The sequence below is a fragment of the Calliphora vicina genome, chromosome 4, assembly GCF_958450345.1.
Source record: "Calliphora vicina chromosome 4, idCalVici1.1, whole genome shotgun sequence".
NCBI lineage: Eukaryota > Metazoa > Arthropoda > Insecta > Diptera > Calliphoridae > Calliphora > Calliphora vicina.
The window spans coordinates 64,395,170-64,416,770 of record NC_088783.1 but is presented as its reverse complement, the minus strand read 5'-3'; the positions used below and the strand labels follow the sequence as shown (position 1 = coordinate 64,416,770).

Genomic DNA, 21,601 nt, shown 5'->3' with positions numbered 1-21,601 from the left:
TATTTTAGCAAAGAGTTTTGCCTACATCCTTACAAGACTCAGCTGGTGCCGGAATACAAGCCACGAGACCACCGTATGAGTCATTATTTCGCCAATTAGGCTCTAGAGCAGTTGGAAACTGACCCTATGTTTTATCGCAAAATTGTGTTCAGCGAACTGGCTAACACAATTGTCGCTTATTTGGAATCGGAGTGAGAACAATCCACAACAGATCCTACAGACTTAATTACATCCAGAGAAATGCACCGTTTGGTGCGGTTTACAAGCTGATGGTATGTATCATCGGACCTTATTTCTTCAAAAATGAAGCAGGAGCTTAAGTTACGATCAATGGAGATCGTTACGGCACCATGATCGTTATGTCACTGTTATGAATTTCTATGTTAGGTAAATTCTGTGTGAGTTGTTAAGTTGTCCCTAATTAATTTGCCACGTACAAAACATAAGGCAGACATGTATATAACTTTTTACAAATAAAAAATTCATTTAATACTTTTTTGAAAAATTTTACAAAAAATGTTTTTTATCGAATTTTTCAATAGATATAAATTTTTCAAATTGAAATTAAATTTTTATTTATGAATAGTTTTTAGTAAAATTTCACAGTTATGCAGAATTTTCTATTTGAAATGGAAAACTAAAAACAAATTTTGAAATTTATCATCATCAATCCCGCAATTCCCAAAAAAGTGTTGAAAAATCCCAAAATGAGAATTTTTAGTTATTTGGCTATGCAATGGATATGCAGGGTCTGTGTTATCGGATTCTTTTACAAAATAATTAAAAATATATTGGGCCATCTAAAATCGGTTACTATATTGTGGTATCGAATATGCGATATGAACATTTTTGGCCTAAATTTGAATTTTACATAAAAAATATACGATTTTTTAAAGGACCTGGTCCCCTCGGTATCAACAATTTTCAAATTTTTTTTCATTTAAAATAGTTGATGAAAAGTTAGCTTTTTAAAAAGTATAAATTCCTTATACATCTTCTTAGAAATTTTTTGCGATAACTTAAATAGAAAAAAAGGACTTTTCCCAAAAAATTTGCGAAAAATCTAAATTTCTTAAATTCGAATGCATATAACTTTTGACTTAGTCATTATTTTTAAACAATTCTTTTTATATTTGACATATAAATGTGTTGTTACTCTAATAAAGGAAAATTGAAGAAAATCGTTAAATATTTGGATTCGCTGGTATCAAAAAACTGTAGTAGGGTGGGTAAAAATATTGAAAATTTAATTTTCAAATGCGAATATCTCCTAAGCTATAAGAGATAATTGATATCTAAGGTTTTTTTGATGAGGAGATTCTATATTGTGTAATTTTTTTGAAATCGGAACACAAACGATGAAATAGGATCGTTTTAAAAATGCAACATTCCCAAAAATTAAACTCGACAACACTTACTCTTTATACAGGTGAAATTTCGTTCAAATCGGATTTACCATTTAAAAGTTACACATTTATTTCCCCCTATTTTTTTCTATACCACTGTGCGTCGCTTCATCAAGAAAAAACGTTCAAACTTGTCAAATGGGGCAAGGTTTGTGGAACTTCTGAGGAGTAAATAAAGGCTTCTAATATAAGTATTTGATATTTCTGAAAACACTATGACTTGAGGATTAATATTTTAGTAAAATTAAATAATTTTATAAAATTTTGGGACTTCATTTACCTTAAAAACTAAAAAAAAATTCATATGGTGATTTTCAACGAATAAAAATATAAAATTTGAATTAATGTAAAATTTTAACAATTAAAAATAACATAACAAAATTTGGAACCTATATAGACTAAAATGTCCTTAATTCAATGGCATTAGAATTTTTGAAATTTTTTATTTTCAAATACTGAAATTCCTAAAACGGGGAAAATGTGTTCCAAAAACTGAGTTTTTTAGAAAAGTGCCTACTGTGACGTTATTTACCATGTGATAGTAAAAATACATAGTTCGTATTTAAAAAACATATGGGGTTATACAAATATAGAGCTTTTTCGTGGATCGGTGCTTTGCCTTTTTAGAATTTTTTACTCAAACCGAAATTTTTTTTTTTAAATTGGCCAAGTTTGGATAGGACTGGAGGGTGGTATGTCCATTTAAGTGAGCCAAGTTTTTCTTTATACGCTTTTGCATTATGTTATCTTTCCGGATCATATAAAAATTATATATAGTCCCGAAGAAATTTTTTTTCTACAAAAGAAAAAATATATGTGCTTTTTTGGGAAAAACGTAAAAAATGCGGTCCTTTTTACAAGTTCCAAATTTGGATGTGTATAACTTTTTATAGGGTAGAGATAACTGTTAGCAAGTTATTTATATTTTATTTAGAATTTTATCGCCAATTTTATAGCTGATATTTTAAAAATAAATTTCGTCCCTCCGTAGGCCCGCCATATCTAAAAAACCATAAAAAGATCGAGCAAAATTAAAAAAAAATCAATAAACCTGAATATCTCTTCAACTAATAGAGATAACCTACACTTGTAGATCCTCTCAAGGACTATTTATACTAATTTCAGCTCATTCGAAACATAAATGGATTTTTGGCGATGTTTTTAAAAAAATTTGAGACCCGATGTGACCAACTTTGAGGGGCTACGTACTTGCCCCCATTATCGCTAGAAAGCTGAACAAACGTAAATCAACTCAATAACACCTCAGCTCAAACCATGTGAATAATTTCGTAACAATATCTCCAATAGTTCCCAAGATACCGAATTATTTCCAAAAAAAAAAGTTTTTAAACCACTGTGCAATATGGGGGTAGTGTCAATTATGGAAGGATCCTCAGGATCATGGTAGAAAGAGTTAGGGTCGTATTAAACTAATTTATTATCACGATGTTAATTCCTATAAGACAATTATGAATATTCAAATCATTTTCTGAAGGGGAATAGGAACAAATGTTGCCCGATTTACAGTATAATTTCAAAGTACATACTTAGAACTAAATTTTGCAAAATATTATCGGGAATGCCAAATTTATAACTGCTCAAACAGTATTCCAGGGAGACATTTGTATGGATTCTTATTTAAATCATGGACCGATATTGCCCCCTTTTCACTGCCAGACAAACCTTTCTCCTTTCAGTTGGAACCTATTATCATTTCAACCTTTAATCATTATCCGATTTTGCTTCAATTTGCAGCATTTGTTTTTTAGATGCCGGAGAACAATTTTAGAACTTGGGAACACGAAAAATGCAAAATTAGATCCATCCTACTGTATACGCATTATAATGATTATATTTTAAATGAGTTTGCTGGCTGCTTGTCTTTTCTTGAGGACTGCATCTACAAGTATAAGCAGCTGAGAATGACATTAGTACGTTTTTATTTTGATTTTTTTTTATTTATTTTACTTCTGTAACATTTGGTTTTATTTCCTTATTTTCTTGCAAAAAGAAACAGTCCCTTTTCCTAGAAGACTTACGTACGAATATAAGTATACGTTTATGGGTTTTCGAATACATAACTTCGTACATTTTATTGATGAACTTCTCAGCAAATCTTTGAGAAATGTGATGTAAGAGAAGCAATTCGTTAATGAAAAGAGAGAATTTAAAGTCTCCTCAGGTCATGTCTGGATCAAAATAATGAACTTTTTACTACATGTTGAATTCGATTATATTGAGTAAATGTAAAGGGCACTGCTACACGTTCAATATATATTGACCGGTATCCAGTATCGCGATATTTATTGAACGTGTAACATACGGTATTGATGGATCGCGATCCAAATCGCAGAATAACCTCATTTTACGTGATCCATTTCAATGGATCGCGATCCAAATATCACAATATATATTGAACGTGTAGCAGTGCCCAAAGAGAAAAGTGTTCAGAGTTGTAAACTGTGAAAAAGTTCTTGATTTATTAAGCCAGTAAATATAGAGTTTCTTTTCGAAACACTTGTATGCATGTGAGACACAAAAACAAATTTCTGAAGCTGGATCGCTTCCTTACAGAAGGCACGATTTTCATATGAGGCAAATTTGTGGGTGTCTTGTTCCGATTAATGACTTCATTCCTTTAAATAACTTAAAACTGTTATTCACATTTTACCATTCATTTAACCATTCGATTTAGAAGAAATCCTTACATTTGCTATTGGAAATGTTACAGGAAAAAATATACTTTTTTGCTTCATACGATTTTTATTATGACTTGTTACAAACCCGCACTAGGATGCCGACTCTCTTATAAAACTACAATACTTGTGCACAGGTTTGATTAAACGTGAATATGTGTTTGTGCAATGCCAATAAATATCCTGTATCTGTATACAGATATTTTGGGTTACACTAGAACCCTTAAAAATAAAGTTCTCAATAAAAAATGTTTCATTTCAACTGCACACATTAAAGTGAAGGTATTTCAATTGGTTTATGTCAGTATCCTGCAGTTTTTTAAGCAGCAATTAGCAGATTTTTAACTAGTTATAGCGACTAACACATTAATTTAGGATAAATTTAGTTGCAGGAATTGTAAGGTAATTATAAAAATAAGTACATTGAAAACAGCGTTGAAAATTAAACTCATTTCGAGGTAAAATTGAATATTGTTCAGAATACAAATACAAACAAAATTCTCAATCTATGATCACTCATATTTCTATCTAAAATCGAATTTTTATACTTCAATCGTCAAGCTATACAAATTTCTAGTTGATCGCCACATTTGCTTATATTTCGTGTCTCCTGGACATCCAACTTATTGGCTAACTGATCATTATTAAAACTGATATTTATTAAATATTATACGAAATTCAATATCCACAGAAATATCCTATGATCTGTCTTCTGACAATTCTCTTGTAATAGTTACTTATTGCGATTGATCTAACATGCCAAGATTTCCTGAGGACTCTTTGTACTTTAAGACAAAATGTATAAAATATAGGACATATATGTATCAGCTGTCATATTCATACGAATCCTAATTTACAGGTTCTGAAACACTCTAAGTGCCAAATCCCTCCAAAACCTATTACGCTTATTAAAAATTCGGACATTGAAAGACTTCTTCTCGAATATAGAAGGTTCAGAAGAGAATGGCAAAAAAAATCGATCACTGACGCAAAACAAGAACTGTCACAGCAGAAGATCGCTGAAAGGCACTGAGGAACATTGAGCTACCGATTGGGGCACAAAGCCTTTAATTAAGCATTTAACTAAGGTATTTCAACCTCGTTCCACGACCAATAAGTATAAGTTGGGAGAATAACAATGGCTGCCCTATTCGCTATTAGTCCAGAAGATAGAAACTTGAAAAAGTCATGGATGTGATTTAATAACAATTTAATGTGACCTTAAAACTAGGAGTTTATCCTAAAATTTAGAAAATTTCTCAAATAATAATGATACCAAAACCGGGTAAAGATTTAACCCTACCATCTTCTTATGGACCTATTAGCTTACTTCGTTGTTTGTCGAAAAATATTTGAAAAGAAAATCATATAATTTTTGAATAATGAAAATGGAAACATTATCCCAGTTAAACAATTTGGTTTCCGTAAACATTATGGCACCATTGAACAGGTTCGTCGTTTAACCGGAGAGTATAAAATCGTTTGCATTAAGGAAAATGTACCAAGATTAACTACAGCGAAAAGTCGAGAAGAATCAAAATTTGTTGAAAATAAATCTGGCATTTCTAAACGGCTGGTCCGATCGGGATAAAATTTTATGTGGGCGTAGCCAAGGAATACTTGAGTTTAAGTTATAAAAATGCTCCAGGGGCGGCGCTATGAAGGCTCAATATAACATTTTTAAACACGTGCAATTTTTTGGTTTCCCATCCGATTTTAAAGTACAATATTTTTTAAAGACTGAGATTTAAAGTGATTATGGTTTTTAATTTCCCGACCTTTTTTGATTCCCGGGGATCGGGAAATTTATTTCTACATTCCCGGGTACCCGGCTATTCCCGAAATATAGAATGATACTATAAATTAGGAATATTAAAGCCAAATTTCATATAAAAACTTAGTGTTATAATTATTAAATATCAGAACTGCGAATTAATTAATAAAATTTGAGCTTAATTCACTAAAATCTTAATCCGTAATTAAAGAATGTCAGCCTTTCATTTCTAGATTCATTCCAAAGCCTTTGTTTAAACTGAATTAATTTTAAAGTTAATTAATAACTTTGAAAGATAAAATTTTTGTTAAATCAAATCATTTACAAAATTAATTGAAAAAATTGTTTTAAGCCTTTTTGTACTAGATTTGAATTGAAGAACAATTTAAACACTTAATAAATTTTTGAAGCTATTTTGTTATGGATTTGAAGAAGAAATTTAAAGAAATTAGAATGATTCAGTAAGAAATAAATTCTATAAATAATATATTCACTTTATAAATTTTCATACGAAAAACCCCAAATAAATAATAATAATAATAAGCGGTATATTATTGCCGAGATATAAGCTAAAAACTTTTCACTGTTTTTTGGTGAAAAAAATAGAGTTCTAACTTTTTTTCTATGTATTTTCGTCAGTTTTTAATTCCCGGGATTCCCGACTAAAAATCCCGGGAATCGGGTAGTGAAAAATTGGCAAAATTCCCGGGAAATTTGTACCGGGAATTCCCGGTATAAAAACCCTAAAAGTGACATATTTTTGTATCTAATTAAGATTTATATTTGAAATTTTTTTTATAAAAAAAAAATTGTTCGGAATAAATGTGGATCAAATTGTACCTAATATCTTCAATTAAAATTTTGATACAAATTTTAGTTTTAGAAACTCAATAAATATGTAATTTTTAACGTTTCATTCTGAATAACAAAGTGATAAAAAACTTGTCAAAAGGGAATCCCACAATTTCTAAAAATTGGACAGAAAATTCCAAAAATGGTATTTTTTACAATTTTGCTCATACTGTCCACAATTCCTTCTGGGCTGGGAAAATACTTTGGGGATAAATAGGAAAAACATCAAGGTTTCCAATGCTGCTTTCCATTTTCTGATCCCAGCTTTGGGATTTTAGAACATGTGACCCAAAGTGGAAATTTTGATAAAAAATAGGTCAAATTCTGAAGGGCGTAGAAGCGACATACTTGAAAAATAGGACATGTTTTTTATACCAAAATCTTCTCCGTAAAGCTAACTTACAGAAAAACATAAAATTGTTATATTTCTTAAAGAAAGTTTTTTTAAATATAAAAAAAGAGTTAAGTCACCTTTCCACTAAAAAACAAGTAAGAAAGTATGGTCGGTCAAGCCCGACCATATAGTACCCTACACTAAGTAAAAGAGCAAAAACATTTTTCTTTTAAAATTTCAATAATTTATATTTTTGAGTGATTTTCGGAAGTGGTCCTTATATGGGGGATATGACCAATTGTGGACCGATCACCATGAAATTAGGCCGTGTGATTTATGTCTATATGAAAGTTTACTATGTTGAATTTTGTGAGTATACCAAAATTTTTAAGCGATTTATGCACGTTAAAGTGATTTTCGGAAGCGGGTCTATATGGGAGCTATGACTAATTATGGACCGATCGTAACAAAATTTGGTGACATTAATTTTGTATATATAAAACTTATTTGGAGCGCAATTTGTGGAGATACATTTATAAATTAAACATTTATGACCGATAAAGTCCAATTTCGGAAGAACATTTGTATGGGGGCTAGGTGAAATAATGGACCGATTTCAGCCAGTTTTAAAAGGCTTGGTTCTTGGGCCGAAAATAATATGTACCAAATTTGGTCGAAATATCTTCAAAATTGCGACCTGTACTCTGCGCACAAGGTTTACATGGACAGCCAGACAGGACGGACGGACGGACGGACATCGTTTAATCGACTCAGAAAGTGATTCTAAGTCGATCGGTATACTTTAAGGTGGATGGTAGACTAATATTTTTGGGCGTTACAAACCTCTGCACAAACGCATAATACCCTCCCCACTATGGTGGTGTAGGGTATAAATAGCAAATATCTACTATTTTTTTAATTTTTAAATTGAAAATCGTTTAATTTTGAATCCATAATTGATATTGCTCTGAAATCTTTTGTATATTATTGGTAATTTAGTTTTCTAGTCCAAAATTATGGCCAACATTGCATTTTCGATTGCATTTATTCACTGCCCCTTTTATTGAGTTAATATGGCTTCCTTGGACTTAATTCTTGTGCAAAGGGACATTCACTTGAACGAAATAGGAGAATGGGTATGTGACTCCACCGCTCATTAATGATCTGGACTATCTCAGATATGCGTCAGTAACAAATCTGATAAAATTTCTCAGAAGTAACGTTTGCTTCTTATAGGGTTACAAAGACGTACGGATTATGGAGGGTGATTTTTAATATTAATTTTTGGTATAAAACATGAGTGATCATAGATTGAGCTTATTTTGCCTACAATCGCAGTATTTACGAAGTTATTCACGATTTAAAATATTTTGAGTTTTTTGTACTAAAAATTGATTTTGATTTATAAAATATGAGTAATTGAGTTTTTCCCCAAAAAAGGTTCCAATTCCAAAAAAACCTATCTGCTAATTTTTTAAGTAGATAAACATGAAAAAAATCGCTTCGCCCATTTTTCGGTCGCCTGTGTGGTGAATAACAGAAAACATGGTCGCAGACCACAAATTGTCGAATTTAGCTTCGACACTTGGGCCTGCATCAGCACAAAATTCAACTGACCCAGGAGTTGAAGGTATTCGCAGAATGGGCCCTGGAGCAGTGGGAAACTGACACTAATTTTCATCAAAAAGTCATCTTCTGGATAGGATAATAATATGACTTTTTTTATTTAAATTTATAGATAGGAAGCACGTAATGAAATACCCTTTTTATAGATATATAGCTAGAGGTAGATAATGCTATAAATATTGATTTCTTTTATTGTGTTCAAAATCTTTTGTAAAGTTTCGATTACATTCAATATGCAAAATATCTGAAGTATCTTTTATTCTTTATAAATTTCTTAGTTCTGTTTTCTTCTTTTTTGATTTACAAACTCTATTATTTCATTTTTTTTTTAGTTTTCCTTTTAGCTATTATTATAAAGATATTTATACATGTATAGCACGAAAATTATACTTTTTCGTTCTTATTTTTAATAAAATATTTAAACCATTTAAAGAGTGTTTGTTGTTTCCTTGTAATCATTTCTGTGGCAAGTGATGTAAAACCCATTCAAATATACACTTTTATACTCGTAAAAATATTCATCCTTTAGTTCCTTACAGTTGTTGTTGTTGGTGTTGATTCACTTTGTTTGTGGCATTATGCTGCTGCACAGTATTATTTGGGTTTTATAAATGGCTTTTCAACATGCCACTGAAAGTTGGATGATTCTATATGTATGTATGTAGGTATTCCTATTCTTATTGTATTGGCTAGTGTAATATTTTGAATGGTGAAATAGAAAGTTTTTAAAGTAATATTTTGATTTTAGCTTGAAATGAAATTACGTATTAAAAATGATGATAATAAATAACCAAAGTTAAATTTAAATATTTATATCGAACTATAGTGAAATAAAACTTCTAACTTAAAATTAATTTTCAAGGTCACGAATTTCTGAAATGTATTTATTTTTATTTCCCCCTTCAACCTAACGATTGTCTACGTTTCTATTTGATAATTTTTAAAGTTATTTCATTGATATCTATTTCGTTCTTTGTCCACTGTATCTAGTTTTCCAACAAACCTTAAGGGGAATTAAATAAAAATGAAAAGTAAATCCAATTTCGAATGGAGTTTATAACGAACGTTATAAAAAAGCCTTAAGTATCAAACAAATATTTTATTATCGTTGGATATAGTATGTGCATTTACAGCAAAAATAAAAGGTAATAGCCAGGGAAACTGAAATTATGCTCCAATGAATAGTGCAATGAACTCTATATACATAATTCTTGAAGCCAAAGCTTGTATACCCACCATCAATATGTAGTTTTGGTCTTCTATGGGGACTTGAATTAGTTATGGTCCAAACTGTGCACAATTTTATAGAGTGTTTAATTTCTTAAAACTTTAAATGACTTATGTCGACTAGGGACAAAAGTTTCCCGATATTCTACATACTTTACAGTATAATTTCAGAGTACTTAGAACTAATTTGTTCAAAATGTTACCAAGATTGCCGTATAATCAACATATTTTTGACTGCTGAAACAATATTCTGTGGGACATTTGTATGGGGGCTAGGAGAAATCATTAACCAATATTGTCACAACTGAGAGTATTTGTGGAAAATGTCAGTCAGCTATCTTTTGTTTGGAACCTATCGCTTTTTCAACAGACGGACGGAGATAGCTCGAAACCCAGGATATACATATCTTTTGTTTCTATGACCAATATTTCGATATATTACAAACGGAAAGAAAAATCAATATACCCCTTCATCTTCGATGGTGGGTATAAAAATAGGAAAACCATTGCAATTTTTCAAGAAATGAAGATGATTTTTTTGCTAAAAAAAGGTTTTAAAATTTTTTTTTTTAATTTTTTTAAAAAATTTGTTTGATTTTTTTAAAAAAATTTGTTTGATTTTTTTTAAAATTTTTTTTTTGAATTTTTTTTTAAATTTTTTTGTCAATTTTTTTTTTTAAAATTTAAACAAAACGTAATTTAATATTAGATAAATGCCAGCAAAAATTATACAAACAAATTATAAAAAAAATTGACCTAAAAAAGCCAAATATGCTGTAAAATCTAATAAGTGCAAAAATATGCTCTTAAGGGCTAAATATGCACTAAGTCGATGAACATTTTTAAAATGTTCTGAAACATATAAATCCTTATGAATAACTCCATACCGGTTATAATAATAAATAATAATAAATAAATAAAAAAAATATTTTATTTTTGTGAAGTAGTTAAATTATAGTTACATTTAAAATTGTATGCGAAGTTTTTGCGGGACTTCATGAAGATCGGTCCACAATTAGTCATAGCTCCCATATAAGACCCGCTTCTGAAAATCACTTTAACGAGCATAAATCTCCTAAAAATTTTGGTATACACATAAAATTCAACAGAAATAAATTTCATATAGATATAAATCTCACGAGCCAATTTCATGGTGATCGGTTCATAATTGGTCATAGCTCCCATATAAGGCCCACTTCCGAAAATCATTCACGAAAATAAATTATTGAAATTTTAACAGAAAAATTATTTTGCTCATTTACTTAGTGTATGTAGGGTCAAGCCCCACCATATAAGAAACTATAGTTTCTGAATTACAATTAGAAATTTCTGAAAAATAAATGGAAAATTCTGAAATATAATTGGAATATTATTAAATTCAGTTAGAAAATTTTGGAAGATAATTCGAAATTCAATTAGAAAATTCTGAAATATTCTTCAAAGTAGTAATATATTCCAAAAAAATAAAAATGTTGAAAAAATTGTTTCAGTATTTCACAAAAATATTTGACATCGATAAGCCATTATAATTTGGTACTGAAAAAAAATTAAAAAAAAAATGTCATGCATATTCAAAGCCCAAGTACATATTACATATTAATTTTTTTTAAACCAAATTTAAATTCTAATAAACGCTATATGAATATAAAACAAGTAAGAGAGCTATATTCGGCTGTGCCGAATCTTATATACCCTTCACCAAATTATACTTAAAAAAAATTTTTTTAGGTAAACAAAATTTAATTTTTTTTAATTTTGACCCATTATAGGTCCAACTTACTATAGCCTTATCTACATCGTTGCAATGGACTTTGAAATATCTATCATTAGATATCCATATTGTCTATATTAATGACTTAGTAATCCAGATATAAATCAAAAATAGGTCAAAAATCGAGGTTGTCCCGGTTTTTTGCTCATATCTCCGTTATTTATGGACCGATTATGGCTGATTTTAAATAGCAAACTTCTCGAAAGCATGTCTGACAGAATTATTGAAGATTTGGATCCCGAAGATAATTGGGGTCTTCAGAAAATTGATTTCAACAGACAGACAGACATGGCTTAATCGACTCCACTATCTATAAGGATCCAGAATATATATACTTTATAGGGTCGGAAATGAAAAATGTAGAAATTACAAATGGAATGAAGGTGAAGGGTATAAAAACACAAATTTGTACCTACTATGGGTTTGCATGGGCACCGATTTGAAATTGACGTATTTCGAGGTAATTTAGTTTTTGATCACAAATTTTATTAAAATATTTCATATCCTAATTTTTTAATAATTAATTTCAGATTTCCTAATTTACGTGTTCGTAATTTTAAAATTCTACCACATTGTGACTTTTATATGTGGGGTCAAAAAATAACGATTATTAAAAAACAATTAACTGCTCCAAAAAATTCAAGTCAAGCTAAAATTTGGGACCAACCAAATTACATCCAGAGCATGATATTGCAATATTTTGAATATTTCTCAATTTTATAAATTTAATTACATACTTAACTCTCCGAAGATACTAAACACAACTATTCCCTGTCAATAACTTGACAACACGTAATCTTTTTCAGAATTTATTTGGACCAAGATTGATAAAAGGCTTATTTTTTAAACATTCTTCCCCACTGTGCTTTAGAGCATTTTTTCAAACAGTTATTTGTAATAGTGTTACACCGAAGCGAAATCTAGTAAATATAAGATTTCGAGCCAAATCTAGTTATATGGCATAAAGAAATAAACACAGAAAAAAAACCCAAACTGATTGTATTATATGAAAATTGTATGTGATTTAGAATGGAAAAGTCAATAATTATGTTTAAAAGTTATTTATGTTTAATAAAATAAAATGTATTTTATGTTATTAGACATATTTTACTTTATTAATTTTCAATATTATTGCTATATTTTAGTTCACGATTTTGATTTTTTATTATTATCTTATATATAAATAGGCCACACGTTTTTTTGTGGTACACTTTTAAGTATGTTATTGTACACCAATATATTGTTTAAAAGGTTATTTTCTCTAGATTTTCAGAATACAATTTTTTTAAAAATTCTTTCCATAAAAGTGATAAAAAGCGTTTAAAAGTGGTCGAATTTCGTCCACCGGGCGATCCTAGTTATTATTATTATTGCAATTTTTGACTGCACACCACATTTTAATTTTTAATTAATTTTTTTTATTTATTTTTCACTATTTGTTTTGAAATTTCATATAAAAAGTAAGTATTTTACATTCAAAACATAAGAAAAGGGTCACTGTTGACGTCACGCAAAAAGAGTACACTAAAATAACGGAATGGTCGATGTCGCAATCTTGTTTATTTCATTCATGGATCGTGGCACTATAATATCAAATTATTGTAATAAAAAGCAGCTAAAGCGACACTAGAAACAGTTACATAAAAAGCACTGCATAGACTCTACTGACTATTAGTTCAAGTTTTGCAGAAACACAACACTGTATTTAATTCACCTCAGTTCACCACAACTTATTCAATAACAACACCATTTCTTAAAACAAGGTTGCTGTCTTTGCTAAAATCATATACTTTACCATAAGAATAAAACACTCTTTAGACACAAGGTTAACAACAAGCAGAGTGGCGCAGTGGAAGCGTGCTGGGCCCATAACCCAGAGGTCCGAGGATCGAAACCTTGCTCTGCTAAGGCTAAAGTTTCAAAGTCAGTTTTTTTTATTATTTTTTAATTAAACTATTTGTAATTTATAAAATTATTTTTTTATTATTTTGCTAGTCAGCGTGCGTCATTGCAATTAACATATAAACAATCATATATAGAGCCAAATTAATCAATTGTACTATTATTTTTTTTGTAAATACCATTATTAACCATTATTTATTCTATAATAAAACCACCATTGCAATTTTATCAACTATTCTTTATTAAATTTTCATTTTTCTTTATAGCACTCAAAACTTTTGGTATATTTTTGAATCTATTCATGGTGAAAAATTGCAAACCATACACCTCCACATCGCTCGAAAATATCGTATCTATCATTTCCACAGCTTTTTGAACAGCATAATTTTTAAAATTCTTACGGCCCAATAAATTATGATTACGATATTCTTGTAGTATGTCAGCAGGCATTTTAATTTTCGTTATACGTAATATAGCCTCTAGCATGTGTAAATTATCCGGTACAAATATGCCAACTAATATGGGTACTTTTATTTCTTTTAGGCGACAATTTTTCACAAAATCAATTACAGCTTGTGGAGAAAAACAAATTTGTGTTATTATGAAGTCAGCACCGGCTTGAACCTGTTACAAAAAAAAAAAAACAAAACAAAAAATCATTATTTAGATAAACAATCAAATATTTATTTATAATTAATAAAATTATATTTATAATTATATTTATTTTAAAATTTAGGGGGTTTTTCCGTGATGAGATTTTTGTACTTTTTTTTTTGATTTTTGGAAAATATTTTTAGTTAGTTAAGGTCAGAGTTGTGAAAGGATTGTTTCCGTAATTTAATTTTTAAATCATTTACAGTTTGCCTAATTTAAAATACATCAGTATTAGAGGGAAAAGAATTGGACACATGAATGGTTATTCGGTGATAAGGACGGGTTCTAAATAGTTATAAAACTTTATCAAAGCATTGTCATTGGAGAGAACATTGATTTATACCTGTCAGATACTCTGTGACATATTACAAAATCTAACCTATAGACCATAGCCCCCTTATAACGACCTTTCCAATACTGAAACATAAATAACCTCTGCCCTACAGTGATTGGAACTGACACAATAGATTCCGAATCTTTTAAACGCGGTTTTTGTTTTGAATAACTTATACAGATGTATGTCATTTTGAAGGGTACATATGTATCTGTATAAACAACAAAGCCTTTTTTGCTTCGAAAATGTCGAATTTTGTACCAACGAATTGTCATATGCGGGAAGTTTTGCTTTACTTATTTAATTTGAAAAAAAAGTTCCGATGAGGCAGACCGATTGCTCACCAAAGCTTGTGGTAAATGTGTTCCATCTGTTTCAATGTGCGAGAGATGATTCATGAGGTTCAGAAGTGGTGATTTTGACACAGATGTCAAAGATCGCCCATGATGATTGTTGTAAAACTCAACAAGAACTTGCAAAATCATTGGGAACTACTCAAGCAACAATTTCAAAACGGTTGCGAGCAGCAGAATTCATCATAAAGCAGGGAAATTGGGTACCATACGAATTGAAGCCAAAAGACCTTGAAAGACGATTTTGGATGTCGGAAATGATACTTGGACGCTATAAAAGAAAATCAGTTTTGCACCGAATCATGAAAATGTATCTATTTCGATAATCCGAAGATTAAGAGATCGTATGGCGCTAAGGTAATTCTCAGTATTTGGTGAGAGCAAAAGAGTCTAGTATGAACTATTGAAATCTGACCAGACCATCACAATCATCACAATGCAACTGATTCCTTTGCAAGCAATGGCCAAAAAACGACCAGAATATGCGACCAGACATGAAAATGTAATATTCCATTATGACAACGCTCGGCCACATGTTGCAATACATGTTAAGAAGGGGTGTGTTCGTAAATTCAGTATGATTACATCACTGCAGCAAATTAAAAGTTTAGCGTTCGAAAAAGCATATTTGCGATTATTGTTTTACTTCAAACGTTTTTTAAAGCAAATTGTTGGCAGTGATGCCGCAAATTTGTGCAACCAATGCATCATTAAGTTATATGTTGCAAAAGTTTGCAGGTCGTGGCATCAGTGATGCACAAATTTACTGCATTTACGAACACACCCAAGTATTTAGAATGAAGTGGTTGGGATGTTTTGCCTCACCCGATTCATAGTCCAGAACTTGCCCCGTCCGTTCACTATTTGTTGCGATCGATGCAGAACGCTCTCTCTGGGATACGCTTCATTTCAGAACAGAATAACCGATATTGGCTTTATTCGTTCTTGGCCTTGGAATCCATACATTGCCAGAAAGATGAGAAAAGGTTAGCTAACAATGTATTTGTATTATACAAAGCTATAAATTTTAAGAAACCCCTCATTTTTAAGTCATACACACAATAACAAACATTTAATCATTCTAAGCTATTAATTAATTCCATTATGATTTAAATCAATGATGAATGAATTCTTTTTTTATTTTCTGTTGGAGCAGATCATCGCCATGTATGTATTTCTACACAACTGATTTTGGACGATCTTAGTCCTGAAGTTAATGACGATATCACTAAATTTTAAATGCTAACGCAACACGAATTTACTTCTCAAACGTCGTAATATGTTGAAAATTCCAGTATTATCGAGTTAATTCGTGTAGAAAATCATAAAATTTACCTTTCCATGCCGGTTTTTCGTGACTTAAGTAGAATCGAAAACCGACAATTATTCCCCTTTTCCGGTTAATTATTTTAGAACTAATTTCAAGAGAAAAATTCAAAATTTAGAAGTAAACAAGTAAGAGAGCTCTATTAGGCTGTGCCGAATATTATATACCCTTCACCAAATTATACTTCAAAATATAAATTTTAAATATTTTTAGGTAAACAAAATTATTTTTTTTTTCCAAAGTTGTTTTTTTAATTTTTTGGTAAATTTTTTTTTTAATTATTATTTAAAATTTTTTTTTAAATTTAAAAAAAAAAAAATTTATTTTTAAATTTTTTCTGGTGAAAAAAATATATTTTTTCCGATTTTGACCCATTGTCCACTATGGTCTTATATACATACGTCGTTGTAAAGGTCTTTAAAATATCTATCATTGGATATTAGGGTATTCGAATTATTCGATTTTTCTCTTGTTCGAATAAAACGAATAATTCGAATAAGAGATTTTAACTTGTTCGAATAATTCGATCACACGTTTAAAATTAATCGAATTATTCGATTAATTTAAAAAAGTAAAGAATGAAGTTTTGGTGTCCATTTTTTAATATTTTATTGTTAAAGAAAAACAAAAAATAACGTTAAAGTTGACAATTCAAGTATTGATAATCTTAAAAAACATTCGAAAACAAAGTCCATCATTAAATTTTCAACAGAAATATTCTGATCAGATTAACTCCAGAACAATTGACTAGCAACCCCTTTAGTTTCCGTTTTGGAGCTATGCTTTAAACAATATGAGCTAGTTGGACATGATCCTGAATTCAAATACAATATAAACGTATTCAGAACTGTTTTATGTCGTTCATTAATTCGGGTTTTAAATTGAGTAACTAATTCTTTATTAATTTATTATTCACTATTTCTAAATTATTTATAACAAATTGTATTATACATCAAGGGTATCAACGTTGCCGAATCTTTGCTTAATAAAGTGGTCCAAAGTTTGATATCATTGTCAGTGAACGTTTCTAATTTGTTTATCATTCGATTTATTAAATATTTTGCAACACTTACGTACGCGGTTAATAACATCACTTATATACATACATATATTTTAAGATCATGGCCTTCATCTATTTCAATGTAATCATTATAAATGTCATCCTCAATATCACTTTCGACGACTGTTTCAAAATCACATTCTCCATCACATTCAACTCCACTTTAATCTAAGTTAATATTTTGATTATAAATTGCGATTAATATTTCGCCAGCTAAATAACATATATTTTATTCCGTACCTATTTTTTCATTGCTTCAAGTCCTAAGTTAAAAATTTTGAAAGATTTGTTTTTAGAATTGTAACTTCTTGCAGTAATATTTATATATTTATAGATCATCTACAGTGATCGAAGTTCCCTTTGTCTTTAGTTATTTGTCGAATTTCAGAAACAATACAATTTTTGTGAATCATTATTACTTATATAAATTTGAAATTATGAAAAATTTTAAGCAATTTAATAAATTTAAATATATATGAACATTTATTCGTTTTATTCGATTATTCTACATAAAATTATTCGAATTATTCGTTATTCGAAAATGGTCATTTTTAAATAGTTCGAATAATTATTCGAAATAAATTATTCGATTAATCGAACGATCATTAGTCGAATGAATACCCTATTGGATATCCATATTGTCTATATTAATGACTTAGTAATCAAGATATAGATCAAAAATCTTGGTTGTCCTGGTTTTTTCCTCATATCTCAGCCATTTGTGGACCGATTTTGCTGATTTTAAATAGCAAAATTCTCAAAAGCATGTCTTACAGAATTATTGAATATTTTGATCCCGAAGATATCTGGGGTCTTCAGAAAATTGATTTCAACAGACAGACAGACGGACATGGCTTAAACGACTGCGCTATCTATAAGGATCCAGAATATATATACTAGGGTCGGAAAATTATATTGTGGAAATTACAAACGGAATGACAAACTTATACATACCATTCTCACGAAGGTGAAGGGTATAAAAAGATATGAAACAATTTTTTTTTTAATATTGTTTTGAATATTGATTTTAAAATATCATTAGATATCCATATTGTCTATATTAATGACTTAGTAATCCAGATATAGATAAAAATATATATAAGAATATACATAAATATATACTTTGTGAGGTCACAAATGAAAAATGGTGAAGGGTATAAAAAACAAGCTCTAAAAAAAATTTAATAAAAAATGCAGACAACTGTGAATAATAAAATTCTGGTCCTAATGAATTATCCTAGCATTTTATTAACTGTGAAGATTCGTTCTGGGATCAATAATAGTTATGATTGTTCTTCTTTTTCGATTAATTATTTTAGAACTGAAGAACAAATTCTAAAAACTATATGATGAAAAAGGCAGACATAACTGTGAATATCAGGATTTTAAATCTTGATGATTCATCCTTGCATTTAATTAACTTTGAAAAATACAATAATTTTCTGAAGACACGTTATTAAGTTTGGAAATAATATTTATAATTCAATTAGATTAATTTGTCTAAAGTCATATCATTTATTGGATATATTCCTTGTACTAATTCATATTTGAAAATCTTCAATAAAGATCGCTCGTAACTCCTGGCAATTTTATTTCAAATTCAGCTATGATTGAATTATTGTATATTAGCTAATCTTTTTTATTTTTATAATACCATAATATTTAATAAACTACACTAAAACCGAAAAAAAAACGAATCCGATCGATTTAATTTTTTTTTTAAAACGGGGTTTCGAAACTATTAAGAGGTAACGATTATTTAAATGATGTATTTAAGAAACAACGGTATTTTACAGTTCACGATATTTTCAATCATTTTATTTCGGTAACATTATTTTAACGGTAATGGTAGTTGTGCTGATTTCTAATTTTACAAATTCTTACCTTTTTAAACAAATTACTCAAATCCTCCTCCATCGATAAACTCTCTGGATGACCTTCTGGATAACCGCCAACCCCTATAGTTATAGAATCTGAATTAAAAACAACAAAAAGAAGAAAAAACAAAACATACATTTACTTCCTAGAATTACAAAAGATATCAATTACATTTTTATAACAGTATAAAAACTAGACAATATAAGTTACTACTCATGTTAAATAATTTGTTTACTTTTTTAATTTCTTATCAGATTGTCAAAACGCAAAAATAATAAATTACACACTGTCCCTTCCTTACCTCCTCTCAATTTACGTATACTGTCCACCAATTCCCCTGAATATTTAAATGCCTGATTTTTGTCCAAGAAATCACCACGAATAGCCAGAACATTGGAGAAATTCAAATTTAAAAACTCTTGTAGTCTGGCCTCCTGCAAATGATAGCAGGAGAAATGTGGCAACACAATGCCATGAGGCTGTAATTTACGCGCCAATTTTATTGATTCAACTTCTTCGATATTCTCCACTGACCAATATTCCGAACTTAACCACACAATGGAAGTGAATAAAGGCAGCATGGGACCAAATGATTTATAATCCAATATTGCATTGTCATGATGACTTCGCGCTAATATTTCTATGCCATAAAAGAATTCTTTATTTTTGATTTTATCTCCAATTAAGTGTTTCAGTTGTGTATCTGTGGAGCTGGTGGTGGGTACTTCTTCATTGAACCTCAATTTAATGTCGTATGTTAAACGTGATGTAGATGATGGCAAGATGTGAGCACCTATGGCTGTGACGGTTTGATTCGTAATTTGATTATTGTTGGATGTGTTCATTTTAATAAAATTAACTTTAGTTGTTGATAATCTCTGTGCACTTTTAATACTAAACTTGGCATTTTAGTTAGTTGCTGCAGCTTATTTATTTATTTTTACTAGCGATGAGACAAGTTGTGCTGAGAGCAAAAATAGCTTTTTTTAGAAAAGCTTTTTGTGTTTATGTATCTGGAAGAGACCAGATTTGTTTAGGAAATGGCCATTTTGGTTGTTGTTTGAAATTGTATTCCTTGGAGAGAGAAAAACTTGCCAATATTAGGGGATTTACTTTTTGAACCATATGTTTACAGTTATTTAATGAATATAAGTTCAAGATGTAGTTTTGTAAATAACTACAACTAAATAATGGAAAATTTTCAGTAGTTAAATTCAGTACTATAATCATGATTAAACAATATGATTTTTAACAAAATTACACATTTAGATCCGTGAAGTGTTGCGTGCTCTCTGTTTTAATCTATGAATTTTCTTGAAAATTAGGTCGTTTTTTTCAAAAAACAGTTGTGAATTTTGGCATCTTTTCTCAAAATTTTTGCTCTGCGTTTTCCACATATTTCGCCATGCAAGAAATGTAAAATTCAATAAAATTATTCAAAAAAATCACTTTAGTTGTTGTGATTGTGATTCTACGAAAATTCGCATCTATAGTTCTACGTAATAATTTTATTAGAGTCATATACATATATGTACAGTGGTCGACATAAGTCTACGTACGACCACAATTTTTTCCACTTTATTAGAGAAAACCCGGTAAATAAAAAAATAATGCAGTTTTGTTTGAAAACTATTTTTATTGCTATGCACCAAAAAAAATGTTGTTGCAATGTAAACTTGCAAAATTATTCATAAAAAAAAAACATTGACAAAAGTCTACATATGACCACAGCATGTCCTGGTTTTTTTTAATACTAACAGATAAGCATGCAATTTATTAAGTCTACAGTTCAAACAATATTCAGTAACTTTGAAAACACTGGTAGAGTTAAAAACAAGCTGCGAAGTAGTCGCCCAAAGAATCTACATCTTAGAGATGTAATCTTCATTTTAAAAGAATTCAATAAAAACTCAAAAGTAATGGGGTACTGTCGCTGCTTCTGGAGTGGGAATGTTAGTGTTTATTGATGATAATATGGGTCGTTATCAGTACAAATCCATTTTGGAACAAAATTTGAGAGCATAAGTTGATATTTTAACTCTTGGTTAAAGTTGGATTTTTCAGCAAGATAACGATCCGAAACATTGGTCTCAAATTGTCAAAGATTGGCTACTCTACCATGCCCCATGATAATTGTACACACTACCTCAAAGCCTGAACTTAAGTGTTATTGAGCACGTGTGGGAAATTCTATAACGGAAGATTCGAAAACATCTTATTACTTGTGCACCAATGTTAAAGGAGAACATTCCAGAAGAATGGCAAAATATATCGTGCGCAGAACTGGAAAATTTAGTTGCTTCGATGCCCAACCGTGGTGGCCCAACGAAATATTGAATTATATGAAAATTTGTATTCACTGAAAATGTTTATTTAGTGTACAGATCGTATGTAGACTTTTGTCAAC

At 29.8% G+C, this 21,601-nt stretch overlaps 2 protein-coding genes and 1 non-coding gene across 3 annotated transcripts in view; 2 read left to right on the top strand and 1 right to left on the bottom strand.

The window, feature by feature from the left end:
• LOC135958900 (carboxypeptidase B) overlaps positions 1 to 21,601 on the top strand; it is a 375,293-nt gene that overhangs the window by 175,592 nt on the left and 178,100 nt on the right. The gene's annotated exons all lie outside the window — the stretch shown is intronic.
• TRNAM-CAU (transfer RNA methionine (anticodon CAU)) lies at positions 13,522 to 13,593 on the top strand. Its single transcript has one exon. It is a non-coding gene; the product is annotated as a tRNA-Met (tRNA).
• On the bottom strand, positions 13,817 to 20,155 carry LOC135957908 (methylenetetrahydrofolate reductase (NADPH)). The gene is made up of 3 exons (XM_065508751.1): positions 19,496 to 20,155; positions 19,201 to 19,289; positions 13,817 to 14,212 (listed from the first exon to the last, which is right to left on the bottom strand). Exons 1-3 carry the CDS (start codon positions 20,037 to 20,039, stop codon positions 13,817 to 13,819), a joined length of 1,029 nt encoding a protein of 342 aa, XP_065364823.1. The 5' UTR covers positions 20,040 to 20,155.

Coding starts and splice junctions, on each gene's coding strand:
- LOC135957908 (XM_065508751.1), bottom strand. CDS start 20,039: ATGAACACATCCAACAATAATCAAATTACGAATCAAACCGTCACAGCC. Junction 19,290..19,495: donor TATACGTAAATTGAGAGGAG/GTAAGGAAGGGA, acceptor TTTTTAATTCAG/ATTCTATAACTATAGGGGTT. Junction 14,213..19,200: donor TGAGTAATTTGTTTAAAAAG/GTAAGAATTTGT, acceptor TTTTTGTAACAG/GTTCAAGCCGGTGCTGACTT.